At 56.2% G+C, this 22,215-nt stretch overlaps 7 protein-coding genes across 7 annotated transcripts; 3 read left to right on the top strand and 4 right to left on the bottom strand.

The window, feature by feature from the left end:
• Positions 1 to 102: 102 nt before the first annotated feature.
• Positions 103 to 2,886, bottom strand: LY79DRAFT_665158 (GAS2 domain-containing protein; the record flags this gene model as incomplete). The annotated part of the gene is made up of 1 exon (XM_060563019.1): positions 103 to 2,886. The coding sequence occupies one exon, from the start codon at positions 2,884 to 2,886 to the stop codon at positions 103 to 105; it is 2,784 nt and encodes a 927-aa protein (XP_060420080.1).
• An 874-nt stretch (positions 2,887 to 3,760) lies between these two features.
• On the top strand, positions 3,761 to 4,723 carry LY79DRAFT_142223 (uncharacterized protein). The gene is made up of 2 exons (XM_060550966.1): positions 3,761 to 3,942; positions 4,011 to 4,723. The coding sequence occupies exon 2, from the start codon at positions 4,110 to 4,112 to the stop codon at positions 4,599 to 4,601; it is 492 nt and encodes a 163-aa protein (XP_060420079.1). The 5' UTR covers positions 3,761 to 3,942; positions 4,011 to 4,109; the 3' UTR covers positions 4,602 to 4,723.
• A 371-nt stretch (positions 4,724 to 5,094) lies between these two features.
• LY79DRAFT_535229 (thiol-specific monooxygenase) lies at positions 5,095 to 6,912 on the bottom strand. Its single transcript, XM_060556497.1, has one exon. It carries the CDS (start codon positions 6,722 to 6,724, stop codon positions 5,171 to 5,173), a length of 1,554 nt encoding a protein of 517 aa, XP_060420078.1. The 5' UTR covers positions 6,725 to 6,912; the 3' UTR covers positions 5,095 to 5,170.
• A 417-nt stretch (positions 6,913 to 7,329) lies between these two features.
• LY79DRAFT_597019 (uncharacterized protein) lies at positions 7,330 to 12,632 on the top strand (the record flags this gene model as incomplete). The annotated part of the gene is made up of 2 exons (XM_060561796.1): positions 7,330 to 7,710; positions 7,755 to 12,632. 2 exons carry the CDS (start codon positions 7,330 to 7,332, stop codon positions 12,585 to 12,587), a joined length of 5,214 nt encoding a protein of 1,737 aa, XP_060420077.1. The 3' UTR covers positions 12,588 to 12,632.
• A 74-nt stretch (positions 12,633 to 12,706) lies between these two features.
• Positions 12,707 to 13,838, bottom strand: LY79DRAFT_142178 (uncharacterized protein). The gene has a single exon (XM_060550964.1). It carries the CDS (start codon positions 13,662 to 13,664, stop codon positions 12,825 to 12,827), a length of 840 nt encoding a protein of 279 aa, XP_060420076.1. The 5' UTR covers positions 13,665 to 13,838; the 3' UTR covers positions 12,707 to 12,824.
• Positions 13,839 to 14,748, bottom strand: LY79DRAFT_142179 (uncharacterized protein). Its single transcript, XM_060550965.1, has one exon. The coding sequence runs from the start codon at positions 14,514 to 14,516 to the stop codon at positions 14,013 to 14,015; it is 504 nt and encodes a 167-aa protein (XP_060420075.1). The 5' UTR covers positions 14,517 to 14,748; the 3' UTR covers positions 13,839 to 14,012.
• Positions 14,749 to 19,842: 5,094 nt separating this feature from the next.
• LY79DRAFT_504938 (cutinase transcription factor 1 beta) lies at positions 19,843 to 21,902 on the top strand (the record flags this gene model as incomplete). Its single annotated transcript, XM_060553560.1, has 2 exons — positions 19,843 to 20,247; positions 20,298 to 21,902. The coding sequence occupies 2 exons, from the start codon at positions 19,843 to 19,845 to the stop codon at positions 21,900 to 21,902; spliced, it is 2,010 nt and encodes a 669-aa protein (XP_060420074.1).
• Positions 21,903 to 22,215: the final 313 nt, after the last annotated feature.

The raw sequence follows: 22,215 nt of genomic DNA, 5'->3' as shown, positions 1-22,215 counted from the left end.
CTCGTCTCGTCCGAGCAGATAGTCCAACTCCCTCCCGAAACAAAATAAATTGCACCTTGCCGATTGCGCCTCATGCGCCCTTTGGCGCAAGCCCGTTGTTTTTCAACCCTTTCGAAAAAGCCGTTTCGTGCCTCCGACCTTACCCATGTCACCAAACTGAGAAGTACTGCGCGCCTCACCGCTAGCAAGGCGTACCTTCTCCTTGACGCTCTCCACCCACGCTCGGCTCTCCTCGCTCATCTCGACCTTGCGGCCTGTGGGGCCCGCAAGACCGAGGAACGAGCTTTCTTCCTCCCAACTAATGTGAGAGCTGGACCGCGACCGGTTGGAGTCCTCCGAGGACGGGGTATACTTGTCCGGAATTGGTGGGACCGCCGGCGTGTTGGGCAGCAGTCTTGGAACAGATGAGGCCGAGGTGTCCCCAGCGCCGAAAGACTTCCTAGACTTTCGGACGTTGAGTGGCGTCATGGGAGACATCTCCAGTGCCGACGCCGGTCGGCTCGGAGGGCTCGAGTTAGCGGCATGGCTGCTAGCGCGCGGCACGTCTTGGACCTCGACCTTGGCTGTCTCCATGGAGCCGGCAGAACGACGGCCGTGGTGGGTGGCGTACTCCTTGAGATACTCGCCAAGGTCGGCCCATCCGCCGCCGACACGCACCATGACCCGTTCGCCGTGCTCACCGACGCAACGGATGAAGAGCTTGATCGGGGCTTCGCCGGTGGAGCGGGATAGGTGGTAGACTCGGATGTCATTCCTGCCCTGGGAACGCTTGGGCCTGGGGTTCTTGGCGTATGCAGGAGCGAGGGTCAGCCATGGCGTGGGTGCACGCGAGGACGCTCTTGACGCCATGGACATGCTGGAGCCTGTGCGTCGAATAGTCTCCCGCGAGGGTTTTCTAAGCCTCTTCGCTGGCAGGTCCGGCGGTGGTGGGTTCAGATCGACTTTGGGCGTGGCCTTGGCCAGCTTGATGTTGGCAGGGATGGACTCCAAGATGTCGCTGATTTGCTGGCGAAGGTGATCGTCGGATGCGTTGGACTCTCTTGGTATTCCCACGCTGGTGAAGGAGTGGTCGTAGTCCTCTTCGATAAAAGACGACTCAAGAGGCAGCGCTGGCAGCAGTCCCTCCTCCTGAGGCCTTATCATTGGACTAACGCCATCATCTCGCATGCTAGGTTGAAACGGCGGCGAGCTTGGGGGACTGATGCTCATGAAACGGCCGGCAGCGGACTTCTGGCCCAGGGTCTCATGACGATTCTGACGCGGCAGAGGTGGTGAAGCAGAGACTTCGGGCATGTCGCTGGAGCCGTCTGCTAGCAGGCTGGTGTGGCCATGGATGACTGTCGACAACTCCGAAGCGTCGCTGCCGCGTCGGTCTGGACGGATCAGAGGGGGCAGTTGGACCTCGTCCTCGTCATCTGGTGTGTCGGACAAAATCTCCACGTCGTCGAGAAACGACGACTCTGATCTCGTTTTGCTCTCAAAAACTGCTCTAAGTTTCGATACGACAGATTGCTTGTTGCTTTCGGGTGGGCCGGTCTTTTGGATGCTTTCATTCAGGACCTCGGCTAACGGGGTTCGTTTGGGCTTCAGTACCTCGTTGGAACCATCGAAGCCACTGGTAGGCGGCTGTGTTGTTCTGTGAGCTTGCAAATGTGAAAGTGACAGCTCTATTGAGTCATCCTCATTTGCCTCATTGGATTGTTCTGGCGTGGCCTCGCTGGAACTGCCAGAGCGGCTCGTCTCCCTCGTCTCCTCTTTTGGCGGATCAATGGTGATGGGCACCGGTAAGGTAACAGTGCTTGGATCCTCGTCGAAAGCTGGCAGAGCCAAGGGGGGCTCAACTTTGATTTTTGCCATTTGCCGCCACTCCCCTTCTGTTATCTTTTGCTCGCCAGAGGCCACCCAGTGGGCGTAATTACGCTCAACGGCCTCCATGCGGTCAAGCCAGATTTCTGGCAGTGTGTCCTGCAACCCCTCGAGGTTGTCAAGCATAAAGTCAAGACTGCGGCCGGATTTGGTGATTTGCTTTTCCAGCACTCCCTTGACCACGGTGAAGGCGTGCTTGAACCGCGAGAAGTCGTCTTGCGCTTGTTGTTCGAGGTTGTCCTCGATCGGCGTTCCCGCCGGAGATGACAGCACATTCCACGCCGACTCCAGGGCGAATTCCGCCTCTGCAATTCCAGTCAACAGCGCAGGTATGCGGCGAAGCACAGAAAGCCGAATGTACCAGACTTTTAGCAGCCGACACAGCTTGGACAGATTTGGCAGTGCTTGGATAATGATTGCGGTTAGAAGGGCCGTCAAATCGTCCATCCGGTTGTAAGAGAGCGCCGCCGCGATGGATCGCGAATCCATATTGGGTGTCCCGGGTCTCGAAAGCGGAAGAATGTGTGTGTGCATGACATGAGCCTTGATGTCCTCAATACATAGCTGGTCCATGTCATGAGAGATGCCGTCCACGCGCTGCTCGTACTGAGTCACATCCTTAGCTGGAAGGCACCCCAAGTACTCTGGTTCGGAGGCAGCGGCATCGTCAAGTTTCGTCCTTGGTACATCTGGCATTTCGAAGCCGGCAGAGCCGCTGGTGGACGGCCAGGGCCAGTCGGAGAGCTCCTCGAGCCACACATAGATCTTGCGGCTGGCCATCGCGGCGCGCAAAGCGAATTCCTGTTCGCTAACGGTAGAGTTGTCGAGGCAATGCTTCAGCTCGGCGTTGGGCATTTGAAGCATTTCAACCGCGGTCATGGGCGTAAGGCGGCTCAGCAGGTCGTCGGTATTTCGGGTACGGCTGGGTGAGTGCTCATCGGAGAGACGGTACTGGCGCCTAGGCGGCCGCAGGTGCTGGCCCAGCCCAGGAGGAATGGGCGGCGGTAGGGGGTCGGTCATGATGTTGGTTGTGAATTCAGGTGTCGAACGATCGGTTGGGTTGTCGAGCAAGCAGGCATGGCTTGTTTCTATGAGCCTGGGAAGAAGACGTCTTCAATGAGGATGGCCATGTCGCGAATCATCGGTGGTGCTTGTTGACTTTGATCATAAAGAGGCCGCAGGGGTCCCTTCCTGGATCGTGTTTCGCTCTTGTCTAGTGCTCTTGACTATCGAGAGGTGGAAAAGAAGCCGGTCGTACGCAAAGTCGCCCCGTCGGAAAGCGATACCGTTGTTCGCTCGGGTAGTCGCAGGAGAGGGTCAATGATGGCGGGAAAAGAGAACAGGGCGCGACGCGGTACGGGTTCCTGAAGATGTAAGATGCAAGGGAGCACAGGGATCCGGGGGGAAGGTATTGTTGAATAAGGTAGAATATGTAGTAATGTTAGAGCGAGTGCCTGGATGCCGCAGATGTGTATTCAAGGAAAGAAAGGGCGTGGTAGGTAAGATAGGCAGGGAGCGATAGTGAATGAAGAAAGAACAAGGTAACTGGGTAACTGGGGATGTTTCGCGAGGGTTCGCAGGCACAACAACGACACCAGGAAGGGAAGGGAAGGGAAGGGAAGGGAAGGGAAGGGAAGGGAAGGGAAGGGAAGAGTGAAAGGCTGGTAAAAAAGAGATTGGCAGTTTGGCGTGGTCGTAAGAGAGAGGAGATTTATTAATGAGATTTGACGGATATTGGTTGCAGCAAGTACGGGGATGGGGGTGGGAGAGCCAGGTACCGCAACCCGGACGCAGCGGGTGTGGTACATGGGTGTGGGCTCATGTGCGTGTGTGTTGGAGATGCAGCTGTTCTAGGTATAAACAGGCCTGCCTCCAAAATCCCCTGTGCAAGCCAGCCCAGCCCAGTCTGTCTTGGGAACCCAAGACGCGCCAAACCAGGTTAATTATACCATAACTATCGAATCTACCACCGGAATCCGTCCACGTCGTGTCCCCGCTGATCCTCTTCGCGGCACGCACCCTGACGTGTCGAGAGGTTGATTCGCGTCGTTGGCCATTTGAGCGGATCGGACTGCGGTAGGCTCTGCATGCTCCTCGCGCCTCGAGATGCGGCATCCTGCATAACTAGTGCTGAAGACCTCTAGGACACCCATGCGGTATACTAGCATGCTGCTATCGCCGCATTTTCACGTCTTTCGCAATCATCATGCCGGTTCTGTGATGGGTGTCCCTGTCTGGTGTTGATGCACCACCCACTACCAGCCTCTGCAGCTTGGACCAACAGAGTGCCAATTTCTGAACGCGGTTTAGACTGTTCCAAAGGTGGTGTTTTTCTTGATGCTCTGGTATGTCTCGCTGCGCTACTGCACCGTCCATATATTTGTAGAGGAATCTATCTGCATTGCGTTCTTGTTACGCCGCTTTGTCGTGCAGCCTGTCATCTCATGTTGCTCACTAACCTTGTCATCGATGCTCGGATACATGGAATTTCCTTGCCAGGCCTGCATGTTTCGTTCGACAAGGCGACACGGCCCGCCCGCAAATGGTGTCAAACGAAGCTCTGCAAGCTGTCACAAAAGTCTTTTTCGGTAGCGGTCGTAAGTGGCGCGCGCGAAGCTGGCAACGTGAGCTCCAACAGGGGACGGCTTACATCAGCGCACGGCACCAGCCCACACCAGCCCACACCAGCCGCCGCTTCCATCGTTTCCGGCGATCATCATCCCCCACTACGGTGACCTTACCTTGCCACTAGTAAAACTAGGTAGGTACCTACCTAGGTAGTTAGTAGCTTCGCGCCCAAGAACCCAAGAGACGAGGCGCAGAATGTCGACACGTCGCAGGCCATTCATTGCCATTGGTCGCCGATGCAGCTTTGCGATTGTTCTGGGACATCGTCTTTCGACACATTCCAGAGTCCAAACCCCAAACAGCCGCGTCACAACCAAGCAGATGCGATGGACTCCGAGACCTGGCGCGGCTCATTTCCTCTGATTGCCCAAGAAGAAAAGAAGAAAAAATGTTTCCCCTGCCGTCATTAAATTGCCAATGGCTGGCCCGGAAACGCGCTCGGAACTATTTCGCCTAACAGCTCCCCCTGTCACGCTACTTCGGATTCGGCTACCTCCCCTGGAGCTCTTAGATTGAACACGAGGGGTCGTGGAGCTTTCCTGGAGCTCAGTAGACAAGCATCCTGCAGTTCCCGAGGCACGTCGCTCGAGGTGCAGAGTTTGGACATTGCGCGACCGTCTCACCACGATTGGCGAGGCTTGAATTTGCGCATGGCTGATCAAGCAACAAGGTATAATTATAGACTCGCTTGGTGATCTGGACTCTGTCGCTTGCTATCGACAACGGGATTCAACAGCTTCGGCCCCAAATGCACCCACTTCCCCACTCCTGGATACACAAAACCAATCTCTCGAAGAGTCGTCGCAGTACCCCCTCGCTTCTCGAACTCTTGTTTGCTAGGCCAGTAGACCCCCCGCTCCCAAAACTGCTCGTCGCGCCAGTACGGAGGTTCTTTGCCTTTCTTGGTCGACTGGGCCACCCAATCATGCAGCATGTTGATGTAGCGGCCATCGTCCCCGTTGTCGAGCAATACATGTATGTTCTTGTCGCCACGTCTTTTGAAGAGGTCGAGCTCCCACTTCTCCTGGTCTTCGACGGGTGGTAACGTCAGCCCGTTCGACCAAACCGCCCCAAGGGCTGCAGCCTGGTTCTCAGCCACCGGCCATGGTACCGTCCTGATAAGTAGCCCGGGAAAGGCGAGGGTCGGGTGCTGTATGAGAAACAGGTGCTGGTACAAACCTCGGATCCCTTTGCCAGATGTCAAAAGTGTTGGCTTGAGCAGCTCGGGGAGGAACGGGAAGCTGAAGAAGAAGCCGGTGCAATAGATGACAGCGTCGACATCTTCCTCAGTCTTCCCCCCCTCATAAACAACAGCCCTCTTCCCCGATACAAACTCCACGATGCGCGGGACTTCCGTCACGCCAATATGATGGACCTTGTCCGGTGGGGTCGGGTGCCGGACAGACAGATACACCCTGTCTGCTACCTGGCTGATTTGACGGGCGATATCCAGACCTGACGGTCCGTTACCGACCACAATCACCTTTTTCCCCGTAAAGGGCTTAGGAACGCGGTAATTTTTGGAGTGCAGGATGGTTGAGGGGTGAGCCTTGTGGAATGCCTCGATACCCTTCACTTCAGGAATGAAAGAGACGGCGTAGTGTCCATTGGCGATTACAACCGCATCGTACGTGTCCGTGAACTTGCGACCGCTGATGGTGCAAGCTGCCTCGAGGTCCCATTGATCTCTGCCGTCCGTCTGTCGGAGGGCTAGCGACTTGACTTGGTGGGAGAACTTGATGAGATGGCGGACGTCTTTGGCGTACCCCACCAGGTAATTGTAAATGGACTGGCGAGACGGAAACACCCACGTGTCGTCTGGGAAGGGCGCATTCTTGTAATTCATTGTCGTTTTGACGGTGTTGGCGTGAAGTGACTGGTACATTGGGGTGGGGAACACGGGAGGCGCGCCGGGCTTGGACCGGAGCGGAGGGTCTTGCGGACAGAATGGATCGGTTTGAGGCACATGGAGAGATGTGGTTGGATACTCGCTGTAGTTCCAGACACCGCCTACTTCGGCCTGCTGCTCGAAGACAACCACCGTCTCAAAGGCCCCCTGCGCTGAAAGGTACCTTGCGGCCGCTAAACCAGTCGGCCCAGCACCGATGACGGCAATCTTCTTGATATCGAACGGGGCAGTCATGTTGATATGAGACACAAGGTGTGCGTTTTTGTTTGTTTGCAGGAATGGACCGGTGCTTCTTAAAAGCAATGCGACACAACAGACCATGCTCCGCGGGGTGCAATGCGTTATATCGGCGGCAAATCACCTAATCGGACCCTTTCAGACCCTTTCGGACACATATGTGGATACTGCCGGGCGACGGAGATCCTCAGCACGTCCACCATATTTCCTACAACTGAGGGAATGATTGGATTGGATAAGATACATTCGACATTGCAAGGGATGCCTATTTTGATCCGGATAGGTAAAAGTTAAGCTACCTAGGTAGGTACGCAAAGTTCACCTGAGCTTTTCGTAATGCGCTCGATGGAGATCCGAGAGGTAGCGGGAGGCGCGCGCTTATCGATAAAAATGCGGCTCCCGCTATCCTGCACTGTACACCGCCTGCCATTTATTTCTATTTGCCATCTGGACCCACAGGCAATCGCGGCAGGTGAAGCTTAAGCTTCGTTCCACTTTCCACCACCAAATTGTTCACGACGATGCCGTACCGCAGAATCAACCTTTGCGGCCGGCTACGCTCGATCCCTTCCTAACAACAAGAAACCGAAGCACCGACGCTGTTCACATCCACCGCTGATGATCGATAGCCCCGAACGTCCTCCCTCTCAGTATAACCAGCTACGCCGCGTCCCGAGACCCATGACGCGATGTCTGGGGTTCAGCTACCTGCGCAGCTCGAAGCTGCCGAAGGCATTCCGATTGCGCAATTGAACCCCGATATACAGAATCCAAAGAATCGTGTCGCTCGGGGTGTCGTTACCATCACATGGCCGTACAGTATTGTCAAGAAGACGATTGCTTTCCTCCTCGCCGAGCCTGATTATCGACTCCGTCGCGCCAAGGGCCAAGTGCGCGTCGAGTTTAGTGGATCAAGCGCCAAGGCAATTTCCGAAGCAGCTCTTGGAAGTGGCGATGAAATTACACTGTCGTTGGATGGAGTCAAGTTCGTTGTGGACGACTCCAAGACGCGAGTTCCGGGGACAAGCCTGGATTGGCAGTTGAGATTCACGGAGAGGGTGCTCCTCCAGGTATGTCGGGTATAGATTTGCTTGGTCTTTGCTAAGTTTCAAAGGCCAAAATCAGCGACTCTGACGACGTAAGGGTCATCGATGTCGATCACCCTGTCCAATCCGAACCAGAGCCCGACCTTGAGCTGTCACAGTCAGCCCTCGACCCGTTTACTGAGAAAGAGAAGACACCCGAGAGAATAACAACACCTATTGCGCGTTCTGGCAAGAGACCCATCGATCAGAGCGTTGTGGCGGACGAATATGCTTCGCCTGCATTTCTCAAGCGTGCTCGGATGTCGTATGGGTCTTTGTTTGATGGCGGCATGGATATTTTTGACGAAGATGTCGCAGCAAGAGTGCGTTCCGAGAAGCGATCAAAGTCTAGTCGATACAGCGAAGTCTGGAGATATGCCAGTCAATCGCCGAGCCCCGAGCCGGAGAACCCCGAAAAGGAAAAGACCGAAGATACGCCAATGATGGAGGAACAACCGGCGGAACAACCGGCGGAACAACCGGCGGAACAACCAGCGGTAGCCACGCCTTCGCGGCCGAAGATGGTCGATGATGGCTGCCAGACAATCGAGCGGGATATGAGTCCCCTCATAGAGGTTCAGGTTGCTGCGGAGGCTCGCGAGAACGCATCGTACTGGCAGACACCTTCAAAATCAACAATGGTCGACTCAGGGGTTCAGTCTGATCTACGCCACAGTCCAGATGTTGAGCTACCTCCAGGTCTCTCGTTTGGACAGCATGCGCCAATCCCCATGTTTACCTCGGCTCATGAACAACATTCGCCAGCTTTTCAGCAGCCGCCCCTCGGCCCGGTGTTTGGCCATGATCTCCAGGAAGGCATGGAGCCACATTACGGCGCTGAAGGGCCATTCCATGAGCATCCGAGCGCATACCCTGAAGCTGGGCTCGACCATGGTCTTGATACACATAGTCATTACCCGACATCTTTTCTCGATGGTCCCAACTTTGGACCTCATGCCGCACTCACGTCACAGCCTATGTCTGAGCCAATAGCCGCGTATCAAGACCATCCGCAACAGCATAGCCTTGAAGGGGAACGCCACACAGTCGTCATTGACTCTGTTATTGAGCCTCAGCAAGTTCCATGGGGGCTTACATCCACACATTATTCCAGGCCGCCTGTGCGATCTGGAGATGCAGCAGCTGAGGGACAGGAGGCAGGACAGCAATCTGAGACACAAGCCATGTCCAGCGATAGCTGGGCCGAAGAGCGCGAAATCCGGATCAAAGAAAACTCCGAGGACCCAGAAGGCGAGCAGGCGGCTTTGAAAGTGGAGGAAGACCATGCTTCGGAGGACGAAGATGGCGCCGAGCAGGAACTTCCTTCAGGGACGTACGCCGAGAGACCCTCTAAGCATGCAGAGAACGAAGCTGTAGCAGGCGAGCAAGAAGGCAGCAGCAGTAGCAGCAGCAGCAGCAGCAGCGAAGACAGTGAAGATGAAGCCGAGCACGATGCCGACGATGCTGGTGGAGACTACGACATTACCAATTACCGCAATCTCAGCAATAACCAGGATGACGACGATGGTACAGATTTAGAGTCGGACTATGGTCAAGAGGAAGATGACGAAATTCTTGAGCCTGAACTTCAGGACAATGAGGAAGATGAGGTTGAAGAGAATGTCGAGAACTATGGAGAAGAATATGATGAATACGACGAGGGGGAGGACGAAGAAGAGGAGGACGAAGACGACGAAAATCGGCCACCACCCACTGCACCACGAGGAGGAGCGCCGGAGATAATCAGTCTGCTTTCGGATTCCGAGGACGAGGACGAGGACGAGGCTCCGCCTTCCCGACACACTCCCACTCAACCGCGACAGATGCCACAGTACGACGGGTCCACTGATGAAATGGAAAAAGACGATCCGAGCGATAGGGACGAGAGCGAAGCAAAGTCCGCCAGCAATGAAGATGACCAACAAAGCTCCTCTGACTCGTCTGGCGAGGAGAGTGAAGAGGAGGCATCCCGCGACGGCACACCAACACCGATGCTTCGTTCAATGTCTTCGAGATCTGCTTTTGATGCACCGGACATGACATCAGCGACGCTTGGTGACGATCTCGAAACGATGAGTCCCATCAAGCTGCCACAGGCCACGAGCCTCCGCAGAAGCTCTTCCCGGCCTAGCTCAAGGGGTGACTCAGACATACTTGCGGCAGACTTGGAGAAGGGATTGGAGGAGGACTTGGCCGCGGACGACTTCCAGGATGACCGGAAAACTCCAGAGCGGACAGACATTGAAACAAACATGGGCTTGGACGATAGAGTTATGGAGACGGAATCTGTGCCTTTGGCAAAAGTCCCAGCCGAGCTTAACACGGTACAACAGGCATCGTTGCGCGAAGATTTCGCCATTCAAGAGGAGTCTGAGGCACAAGACCAAGAACCCCAGACTCAACCGCACCAGCCAGCCATCGAGAGCAGACACACGCCGACGGTTGGGACGGACGAGGGGACCAAAGATTCAGTGCATGAAGAATCAAGTATCCCAGCTGACGAACACTCGGAAGTCCCAGTGGACAGCAACCGGACTCTTCTATCCCACCCAGCTACAATGGAAACCGAAAGCGAACAGATCACGGCCTTGCCAGGATCCGAGACGAGCATAGATACTGAATCCCAGGTTGGAGACTCCCTCCCTCCCGACCACGGTGTGAACAAAATCGATGCTCAAAAATCGCCGGAAGAGTCGGTTATCAATTTCGAGGAGGCTCATGGTGACCAAACTGAGAAGACATACGCCGACTCTGATAAGGGTATCCATGCCGTTACCGATGATCAAGCGACGCGAGAGGTCGAAATCAACGTAGCCGAGGTTGTCGAAGTACAAACGGAAAAGACTCAGTTCGACAAAGTTGTTGGCCAAGAGTTGGTCGAAGAACCAACATCGGATATGCTCGAAATCCAAGCAAATGAGAGCGAGGTTGAAATCTCAGAGGCTCAACTGAAAGAGGTCGAACCCCTTGAGGACGACCGAGGCATTACTATGGAACAAGGATCCGCCATCGAGTCTGAGATCGACACGAGAGTCACAAATTTGCCCGACACTCCAGTCGAGGTAGAGATGGACTCTACCAGCGGGGACTCCCCTAGCCCTACTGATGTGGACATGGCTGACACTGAAGCGATGTCCGTTGACGAGACGAGAGATGAAGACTCCGATGTGGATATGGATGAAATGACCGAGGAGCAACTCATCCAAACCCAGCTCCAAGAGGAGTCAATGATATTTGAGGATCAAACAGTCACAACTATCACGACACTGCAGACAGGCGAGGAGCGGCCAGTCTCGCAAGACAGCGAGACAGCTGGCGACGCGTATTCTACCTCAGAGACAGAGGTTATTGAAATATCACACGTGACGGTTGAGATGTCTATAACCGAGCCCCAGGCTACTACTGACGAGGGTTTGCTTGAGGCAGCATCTGAAGACGTAATGGATATGGATCGTCCGGATGATACCATAGCAAACGAGATGGCGCCGTCTCCTGCAATGGAACATGGGGAGGTCGAGCTTGTTGAGATGCGAAGCTCGCAAGGCAGCGAGCAGCTCGACATGCAGGATGATGATGTGCAGCTGCTCACAGTGGGTGGGTCGCAACAAGCTGAAAGCATCTCGCAGTCTTTCGTCGAGACCCAGGCCACAGAGACCACAGAGATTCCAGAGGCCAATACTCAGGTCACTGTGCCAGAGGTTGATAGCGAAGCTCCATCGCAGATTTGGGTCTCTATGTCAGAAGATGAGAGGCACTTGCAGGCTCAGAAGAAACCGGAGAACCAAGCAGCAGCACCCACAGACCCGGTCCAATCTCGACAAACCATCGAGCCTTCCCTGGAGGCACCATATGAAGCCGATGTGACTTCACCTACCAACGACGAGTTATCACAAATCCGAGACTCGTCGGCACAACCATCTGAGGCGCAGTCGTCTCTTATCGCCGAGGATGCCTCGGAGGAAGTCCACGCCGCGCAGCCGTCTCCGAGGCGAGCGCGCGGACACCGAAGAGACAGGTCGGATACTGCCAGCAAGGATCAGGATCCTAGCGTCACATTGGCCCGTGCGTCCATCGCATCGCGACGGTCGACGCGCCTATCAGACCGCACGACTCCTGATAGCACGCGAGTTACCTGTGCCAGACCACAGAGTCTGGTCTTGAAGAGTGATTCGCCAGATGCTGAGGACGATAGCGTGCAGCTCGCGAGGAGCGCCATCAAGTCGCCATCGCGGGCTTCTAAGATGAAGGAGCCCAAAGAGAGGGATGTCGCCAAGTCGAAGCAGAGCAAACGAGAGGCAACACCGAAAGAGACTGCCGAGCAGACGCCCGCTGCGGTTAAGGCGCAGCTCACGAGATCGCTGCGCGCCGACGTGCCAGACTGCATCTCGCTCAAGGTGCTCCGGAATCATCCGGGCAAGACCGTGGACGTGTTCGCGGTTGCAACGACAGAGCCGCCCGAGGCCAAGCGCGCCAAGGGAGGTCCACGGGGAATCATGCTGGCATTCAACGTCACAGACCACTCGATCGCGCCCGCGCAGACGGTCGCGGTTCAAATTTTCCGACCGCACAAGGCAGCGCTGCCGGTGGTACACCCAGGCGACGTGATTCTGCTGCGCAATTTCAGCGTCATGGTGCTGACGGGCCGCGGGTTTGGGCTCCGGGCCAACGATGGATCCAGCTGGGCCGTCTTCGAGCGCGAGGGCCAGGACGACCTACCGCAGATTCGGGGGCCGCCGGTGGAGCTGACGGACGGGGAGGCGTCGTATGCGGCTCTTTTGAAGCAGTGGTACGCCGGCCTGGACGCGAAGTCGCTCGCGCGGTTGGATAAGGCTAACGAGGCGGCGCCGGCGGTTGGCCAGTAAAAGGGCGTCGACATATCGTTCACTTGTTTTTTTTTTTTTTTTTTTGGTTTTTTTTCTATGCATAGATGCTGGATGGTAGACGTTACGGCGGTCGCGATGTAAAATTAGGCAACTGATTGGCCCATATTGTCGATGAGGCAGCTGCCAGAAAGCTAAAATAAAACAAAATTAAAATGGATAGTAATGAACATCCGGGCAACGTATCATCGAAAAAGCCAAGCATGGGGTTGAGGCGGCTTACCCCATGGAGAAGGCACGCACAACCGGTAACGGTAGCGGCAGTAGCAGTCGTAACCCATATGGAGGCCAGCTATGGACAACTCCCCGCCCGCTTGAAGTCTTGGACCGCCCGCTTTCGAGAGCGCTGCTCGACACTAGCCCGCCCAACCATTGGTGAAGCAGGTATTGTAAGCAGTAAGCGGAGAACGAGAGAGCGGGGAGGAGGCGCGTCCGTCGGTTTGACTTGTCGCAGCCAGCTGCCCCCCTCTTCCCGCTGTGCCTTGATTTGCAAAGGAGCCGTGGAGACGATGCCGGGATCATTGGGGTAGCAAACAAGAGTGGAAGGAGAGAGGGAGGGGGGCCCAGTGGAACTGCACGCAAGGGCAGATTCGGATATGAGAATCGGGGCAAGTCGGGGACCCACCCAGGCCCGGCCGGATCCGACCCACACCGGCGTACATGGTGATTGGCGAGAGGGCTTATTCCCATGCGTTCCCTTCCTCCACTCGGTGTGTGGTGGTGGGGAGCTCGTGTACCAGCGCCAACGAAGCGGAGGCGGCTTGTGTTGACCGGAAGCCAGATTTTGCCCCGGCGTCTTGATGATGGTTTGTATGTATTGGGGTATGCCAGTTGTGCATTGAGATGGCACGGCCATGGGGTGCCCTTTCGGCTTTCGTGACACTTGGCTTCGAGGGCCTCGGGTGCGTGAGTGAAGCCAGCACGACATACTGCTGGCAGCAACGGTACGCGTTTTCGGGGCGGATCCTGATGTTTGAAGATCCCCCCACCCTCCCCCGGTGTTGAGGCCGGGATGGACTGCCCCCGTGTGACGGAAGCAGTATGGAGGGCGCGCGTCATACTAAGCGGCGCGCTCGCATTCACGGCAAGTTATATCGGAGAAAAGGGAGCGTATGGACCTGCGACAGCCAAGTGTGGCAACGGTTGGCTGCGAAAGCCAGCAAGGAAAACACCCAAGGCAACAAAACTTCGGTCTGTTGCATCATTCTATCTCTCCCTCTGTCTCTCACCCCAAGGTTTAGACGGAGTCAGGATATGGGCCGGCATATACTAACGGGAATTGCACGGCTGTACGTACCGGGCACCGGGACCTTCGCTAAAGTTTCGACAGGACGCAGGGGTGGTGGTTGACACTGGGCGAAGCACATCGTTGCCTCAGGGGGTCCGGGCTGCATTTGGATGGATACTTCACCAGTGTTTTCCTTTTATCCAAACTCTTTTCTTCGTCTTCTTCGTCTTCTTCTTCTTCTTCTTCTTCTTCTTTACCTGCTCTTTGTTGTCAAGACCTGGAGACGGGATCGTGATCGAGAACCGAGAGTCGAGGTGGCCAAATAGGGGGTTGGCGGCCGTCCCGGCTATTGCCGGATCCAGCTGGACGAATGGAGGTATTTCCAGGTATGGAATGGGACGTGATTGGAGGGTGACACCATGGTTTGGGTAGCGACAGCGGATGAATTGGGAATTGTGCATTTTATCCTTCGGACCAAAGGGCATGGCATAGCGTATGTACATTGCAGTGGACGAGACGGCGACGACAACAACGATGACGAGGCGAAACCCTGATGGATCACTAGAGCAAGGGAGGCGGGGTTCGAGAAGCTGAGCTGTGAAGCAACAGCAGACTTTATTCAAATCTTGACGACGAATTCTCACTGGACAATGATGAGTACCATAATGTGACGGGTGATTCATGATGCTGCGGGACTGCACAACTTATGGGGGGGGAGGGGTGTCCTCAAACACACAAGACACCAGACACTCCAGACTCCAGACTCCAGACTTTGATGGAGATTGTCGAGACGCCTAACTGTCTTCGGACATGGTCCGTCGCGACACATCAGCTCGGTGACTAAGGACAGAAACAGTTGACCTAACCCAACAGCACGGGTGGTGTTTGAGATGAGGTGTAAAAATTGCACAGCGGCTCGTGATGCTTTAAAGTTGAGGGGCCACTGGGCTAGTTGAAAGTTGCGATGGGCTAAGAATTATGTAGGCGTTTGTGGTTGGTTGGATGCCACGGTAAGGGCTGGGGTGGACCGCAGCCTGAACATAATCCTTGACGCCCACACCGGGGCTGACTCGATGGCTCCTGACTCGCGAGGCTAGCACTGGTGTACTCTGTAGTGTACTTGCACTATGTAGATTCTGGTCAATGATTAACCGGGCAGAAGAGCGAAAGGCGAAGCCCAGCCCCGGAGGAGGGGTTGGCCAAGCCAACGGCACACCCAAAAGTCGTGATTGGCCGTCTCCGCAAGGTGGGAGTGATGATGGGGAGAAACGGGGAGGGGTCGGGTTTCTGCGGTGTAGTGGAGGTTGTGGAGGGGAGTCGGCGGGTGTTGGTGGCTTTCGGGGGTCGAATCTTGACGATGGAGATTCAGAAACGGGGACCACAAGGTGTGAATTCCTTTTTGCGGTGAAGAAGACGGTCTGCCGGTTTGGGTTTGGGCGTATTGTCGTGAGGTTGGTCCTGGCGAAGCCGGGCTGATGATGAAGTAAAGAAGATGCTGGATCGAGGGGGGGGGGGGGGGGGGCGTGGCACTGGGCACTGGCACGAGCTACGTACTAGCGTCGATGCGGCAAAGTCGATTTGGTGCAGCTTGTTAAAAACACGCCACGCCATATCAGACACGGTAAGCCGAGTTTTATGGGACTGGTGATAAGTAACAAAGAGGGCGCCTCTTGTGGAACGACATCTGTTGAGTGAAAGCTGGCGCAATGAGTAAGTAGCACACTGTGAGTGGTCTTGGGAGGCGAGGCAGCCAGGCAGCATCAGAGAAAGAGTAGGATCGGCCAGCATATGCTACCTACGTATCCGTACGCAGGTAGGTATAGGTGCAGCGGGCGTGCGGAAACCCCATGGTAGTTAGTAGGTAAGGTTAGATGGTTAGTTTATCATTGGTTGTCTCATCGGCCACGAGCACAAGACACTACCTAATGTACGGGGCTGTAAGAGTCCTAGGAGTTTGAAGACAATCGATGACAACGAGAACGGGCTTGCACGGCTGCGGCTAGGGTAGGTACAGATAAGCAGGACCCAAATCGTCGAGATGCGGCGGAACAATCACCGCTCGATGCCCTGCCTTACCACCTACTGCTACACAATTTACCAAGTAGGTAGGTTACGCATGTACGCCTACGAACACAGCAACAAGAGAGACGGACAGGCGTTCATCCCCGCACGAAAGCGCCCCTCATCTTCACACCCCTCTTCTTCCCCTTCCCCCGACCAAGGCTCGAGCTCCGACCAAGACTCGAGCTCGAATGCATACAAGCTTGGCTGGAAGAGGACAGGGGGCTCGTGGACGTTTGATTGTTGGCTTCACATGCAAACACGGCAGCCGTGGCGGTTGGCAGATGTGGGGGATTGGCGCTGGTCATCTGCTGATGCGTGAGGTATGAGATGCAGACCGAGATGAGGTCAGGTTGCGTCTTGAATGTGATAGAGTTGGAGGTTCTCCGGATTGGTTCGACCGGATAGATGGAAGAGGGTGCGAGGGATATATGGGATGGGAGAACACCACGGTGCACACGCGAGCGAGCCCGCGGTGGCGGACGGGGGAGGCGTAAACTCACGGTAAGATGGGTAGGGGATGTGGGATAGGTACTGTGTACACCACTCACTCACGACAAGTAGGTAGGTAGGTGGTTTAGGTAAAGAAGAGGGGGGAAGCGGTTTGTGCTGTGTACGTACATACATCGCTGCATACAACACACATGTACGCATGTATTTGCCAGTACAGGCGAGCTGACTTGAAGAATGCTCGCGTATGTACGGATACGTGTAAAATATGCCCATCTACACAGAAGATATAAAGTCGCATTCTGTACACCTACCTAGTCAGACATGTCATGCACGGATGCGACTTTTTTGTCATGGAAGAATCGGTTCCACGCTGGCTCCTGGCCAATGCTCGGCCGTGGCAGACGACGAGACGTCCCGTGGCCTCTGTGTACAGGTCACGGGGTCATCGAACAGAGAAAATAGATGACAGCTCGACAAGTCAAGGCGGCGACCGACAGTCGAAACACTCGAAGCTCAAAGTACCTATTCGCCAACGGCCACTAAAGCGGACGAGCGCAGCGCAGCAGACAGACGGGGCCAAGGGGAGGAAGGGGCAAAGCAACCCGGCCGTCATTGTTTTGCATCGTGAAGTGACGGACGCTCCGGTACGTGTTGTAATGAGAGAGAGCAGAGAGGCATCTCGTCCGCCCGCAATAGGTAGGTACCTAACCTGGACAGTAGCGGTACCTGCCTATTTTAGGTCGTTTAGGCAGGTAGCTAAGTAGTGTGTACGTATCTCTCGATCGGAATTCCGTCTCATCCAGTATCCTTGTCCCATACCTGACTAACCTACCCACTCCGTCTCCATTCCTTACGTGCTGTTCGCGGTTAGCTTCGTTTCCCCATAATTCGGGTACGTAGCAAGGTACGTACGTTATTACAAGTATGTATCCGTACGATGTCGATACTAGCAGGTAGGTAGGTACAATCGGTAGTCGCCGCCGCCGCCGCCGCCGCCGCCGCCGCCGCTGCTGCTGCTGCTGCTGCTGCCGCTGCTGGGGATCCTGCTGGGGATCCTGCTTTAATTATCACCCTCCCCTGCCCTGCCCTGTGCCTACCTTGCCAGGTGCAGCGAGGTGCTGGCCTGGCCTGGCCTGGCCTCCCTCGTTTCCTCGCCCGGACTAGTCTCGCTGATGGATCGGAGAGGAGTGAAAGGGCCCAGGAAGAAGAAGTGGAGGGACGGACGACAAGGAGGAGGGTGGGATGGGGCCGCCGTCCGGGGGGGGGCGTGCCTCATGGGGAATTCAAGATGAAAGAGAGAAAGAGAGAGAAGGTGTGTGTGTTTGTGTTTGTGTGTGTGTCCGTTCCAAGCTCCTTGTGTCAAGCTCAGCGCTGGTGCGAAAGATTGATTCCATTCTGAATCATACAAGTATAATACCTCTCCCCCTTCCTCTCCGTACCCTTGGACCCCCACATTCCCGCTTCCCCTTCCACCAGCCCGTAGCTCCGGCTTTTTCAATACATACATTTCGAGGTTGAAGTTGCCTCGTCTCTCCCGAACTTGGACCCCCAAAAACAAACCTTCCAAGGCACACTGCGCTTGGCACGGGACACCCATTCTAGAGACACGCGAGTCTGCTCATCCGCCGCAGCATTCCTCGCGGATCGACACCACGTAGCTTTTTCTTCTTCTTCTTTTTTCAGTGCCAGCTCGGAAACATTCAATGCTCATCTCAACGCGCCCTCGTCCCGCTCCGTTCTGTTGTTTACGTTATTGTCCCACGCCTCGACGAGCCTTTGCTTTGACGACCAAGCCTTTGTCGCCCAAGGCCTGTATACAGGAGCCCCTGCCATCTGATCGAAGCCATAGCTACTGAGCGAGTTCAGTGGTTGAGACCACGAACCGTGTCGTCTGACCTCGGCCGCTCCTGAGAGTCCCCATTCGACATCACTGTCAAGGAAGATCAAACATCGCCATTGGCAAGCTTTCTTCGCTCACTCCCACTACCAGCCCACACGCCGATTGGCATTGCAAGCGGTCTCCAAACAGGAGAGACTGTTCCAACACGCGGCGATGGCGACCGAAACGACCACCACGCCAGCCCTCGAGGCCACCCCCGCCGCCGACCCGGCCCCCGATCTATCGGAACTAGCGACTACCACCGCAGAGGAGCTGGCGTCGGTGGACCAGCACGACCAGCACGACCAGCACGACGACTCCAACGACACCTCGTCGGATCAGGAGCAGAGCAAGAAGCGCTCCTCGGAGGCCGCAGACCTAAAGGATGGCGCGCCCCCGGCCAAGGTGACGAAGCGCAGAGCCGCCCGCGCCTGCGTGAGCTGTCGCGCACGCAAAGTTCGCTGCGACGTCGTTGAAGGCGCTCCCTGCGGCAACTGCAGATGGGACAATGTTGAGTGCATTGTTCAGGAGAGCCGCCGACGAAAGTGAGTCTAGCTTTTGCCTGACCACGTCCATGCCTTCCTTCCGTGTGGGGAATCTGCACGCATCGCAAACTCGATTTCGCCCGAGGCGCGACGCGACGCAGGCTGGGCAATCGCAGCAATGATCAAGACGAACTCGACTAACATGTTGCCCTAGGAAAACCCTCTTGACTGCCAGCACGGCGGGGCACTTGGGTGTTGAGGCACAATTACGCTCCAAGGGCGCGAATCCAATCAACATTCACAGCAGTGCCGAGCTGCGCCGACCCAGCAATGCCTCGGCAGCTTCGGTCAACGGATCAGTTGCAGCGACTCCCGTCCCGGCTCCTGCTTTGCCCCTGGGCGCGACTCCAACAATCGGCGCCGGAGCTGCAGCTGTGACTGGAATTGGCCCAGGACTTCTTGGGGGACTCTCGGCTCCCAGCGGCTCTTCGAATGGGCTCGAGGGTCACGTCCCTCACATGATTTGTAGGTTTTTTTTCGTCTCCATTAATAGATTTTCCCGAGTTTGTTTCCTCGTTCTCTCCTTTTCCTTTCTGTCACAGAACCTTCTTAGCGCAAGGTGTGACAGTTCCGCACTGCCCATACAGATTACCGCTCGTGGCACTTTGGTTTTCTTTTCTTTTTTTTGCTTTTCCGAGTGCTGGTCCATGTCCAGTGCTCCAAGTCCGGGGCTCGGACTGGGGAAAGGGGGGGAGGGGGCGCAATCGGGTAAAGTGTGGAGGGAGGGACTTTTCCCTTCCGCGTGACCTGGACCTCTAGACGTCAGGACTTCGCCTCCTGGTTCTTCAACAGCGTACCCCCTACCCCCCCCCCCCCCCCCCCTCTTCCCCTTCCGTCCGCGGCCCCAGCTCCGTCCCTCCATGTTTGCGTTTAATCCACATTCACATGTCACCCAACCGCCACCACCACAACGACTTGACTGACCACAAGACAGACCAGCGTTCAGGGTACCGTCATGACAACGCAGCGCTGCTCACCAAGCTGCAATCGGCCGCGGCCGCAGCGTCAGCCGACAGTAACTCTCGCCGCCTGTTGTCGAACCTCCTCGCCCAGGCCTCCCTCTTTGGCGGGATGACCAATGGCGACGGGCGGACGAGTCAATTCCTTGCCTCCCTGGAGGAGCCTGACCTCCACGCCCAGCTCCCGGCTTTCGTGAAACCGCTGCCCGCCAAGATCGCCCAGGAGGATGTTGCCTACTTGCATGCAAAGGGGGCACTTACTCTACCCGCCCTGCCACTGCAGAATGCCCTGTTGCAGGCATACATCGAATACGTTCACCCGTACATGCCTCTGCTTGAGCTGTACGACTTTCTGGCCGTCATCAATGCCCAAGATGGGCTCTCCGGTCAGATCAGCCTGTTTCTCTACCAGGCCGTCATGTTCGCCGCTACCGCATTTGTCGACATGAAGGTCCTCCGCGAGGCCGGCTATCCCACGCGTAAGGCCGCCAGGAAGGCCTTCTTCCAGAAGACGAGGGTAAGTGAACTCTAACAGGGGGGACCCGCATCACATGCTAAACGTTGCAGCTGCTCTACGACTTTGACTACGAGTCGGACCGCCTGATACTCGTCCAGGCCCTCTTGTTGATGACGTACTGGTACGAGACCCCTGACGACCAAAAAGATACATGGCATTGGATGGGCGTTGCCATCTCCCTGGCCCACACCATTGGCCTGCACCGCGACCCGGCCGCAACGAGCATGCCGGTCCAGAAGCAGAAGCTATGGAAGCGCATCTGGTGGTCGTGTTTCATGCGCGACCGCTTGATTGCCCTGGGCATGCGCCGGCCCACCCGCATCAAAGACGAGGACTTTGACGTACCTATGCTGCAGGAGTCTGACTTCGAGTTGGAGGTCCTTCCCGAAGAGAACAAGATCGTTCCCGCAGAGTGCATGCTGCTCCGCGATGTCTCGATGCAGCGGGAGCTGGCTGCCTTATGTATATCCAAGGCCAGGCTCTGCATCTGCATCAGCCACATGCTCAAGGCGCAATACTCCGTCCTCATCCGCGACAAGATGCGCCCCGAGAACACCATCAACAGCACAATGATGCTGTTCCCCAACAAGAAGCTCGACAACGTCGAGAGCGTGGCCTCGGTCGACCTGGAGCTCATGGCCTGGGCGGACACTCTGCCTGCCATCTGCCAGTACCGCCCCCTGACGCCTCTCGATGTCAAGAATGGACGGTCGACGGTCGCCGTCCAGCGCACACTGTTGCACATGGTCTACTACACCACCATCTCGGCGCTGCATCGCCCACAATTCCTGCCCTCATCTCCCGTCCACGCGCCGACGACCTCCAGGCAGGTGCAGGAGATGTCTCGGCTGAGGGTTCGCGACGCCGCGATGCACGTCACCCGAATGGCCGCTGAGCTCCACCAGCTGCGCCTGGAGCGGTACCTCCCCACCACCGGGGTCACGGTCATCCTGCCCGCGATGATCATCCATCTTCTGGAAATGAAGAACCCCGTGTCGCAGTCGAGAGATCGCGCCACCCGTGGCTTCCGCCAGTGCATGCGCGTCATGGAGAAGTTGCGCGAGATCTATGCTGCCGCCGACTACGCCACAGGCTTCCTGGATGCGGCCCTGCGCAAAGCCGCCATCGACATTAACCTTCAGCAGACCGCTGCGCCCATGACGCAGCAGAACCTCAAGCTCGCCGAGCCGACTTTCGGCGCCCAGACGCCCCCGCCCGACAACCTGCCGTACATGACGACCGGCGAGACCCTCTTCGCGACCAAACCGAATCCGCAGCGCGATTTCCTTCCACAGACCATCAACGCTGCGGCGCTCGACCTGTCGGCTGCGAGCCCGCCGCAAACCGAGAAAGACCATGAGTCGGCGTTGGGCGGCATGACGCCGAGCGCGAGTGGCAGCTCCGAGGAGCCCGGACCGCTCGACCTCGAGTTTATGCAGACTCAGGAAGAAATCGACTGGAACGCCATGACGGGAACGGAGTTTGACGTCGACCAGTGGTTGCAGTTTCCGCCTGAAGGTGTAAACAACTCGGACGAGGGGTTCATGTCGAATGTCTTCGGCGAGGAGAGCATGAACGATGCCATGAATTGGGCGGCATCCGGCATTAGTACGAAAGAGGGTGACGGCACGGCAGAGGTTGCCACCCTTGCGTGATGTTCGCATTTGCTTTGATAGACTCCTTCGAGAGTAGACTTTTACAAACGGTTTTCTTGTTAGGGAAGCATAGTACACGGAGTCAGGATAAAGCAAAAGATGGAAGGCCTAGGCTGTAATGATACGGCGTTTGCGGCTGAGTTCACTGGGGTAGGGTGTCTTTGGTATACCCTTATTCGGCGCCCGGCTTGTTCAACTAGTTGCAATGATTTTGAATGAGAACACGAGTTGAAAAACAACGGGTCCAACATGAATTGATTGGCAAGAGTCGCCTGCGACAGATATGACTCTGGACCACTGCCGTGAAGTGTGA

This window comes from Colletotrichum navitas, assembly GCF_030913465.1.
Source record: "Colletotrichum navitas strain CBS 125086 chromosome Unknown LY79scaffold_2, whole genome shotgun sequence".
In the NCBI taxonomy this organism is placed as follows: Eukaryota; Fungi; Ascomycota; class Sordariomycetes; order Glomerellales; family Glomerellaceae; genus Colletotrichum; species Colletotrichum navitas.
This window is presented reverse-complemented; position numbering and strand designations above follow the sequence as displayed.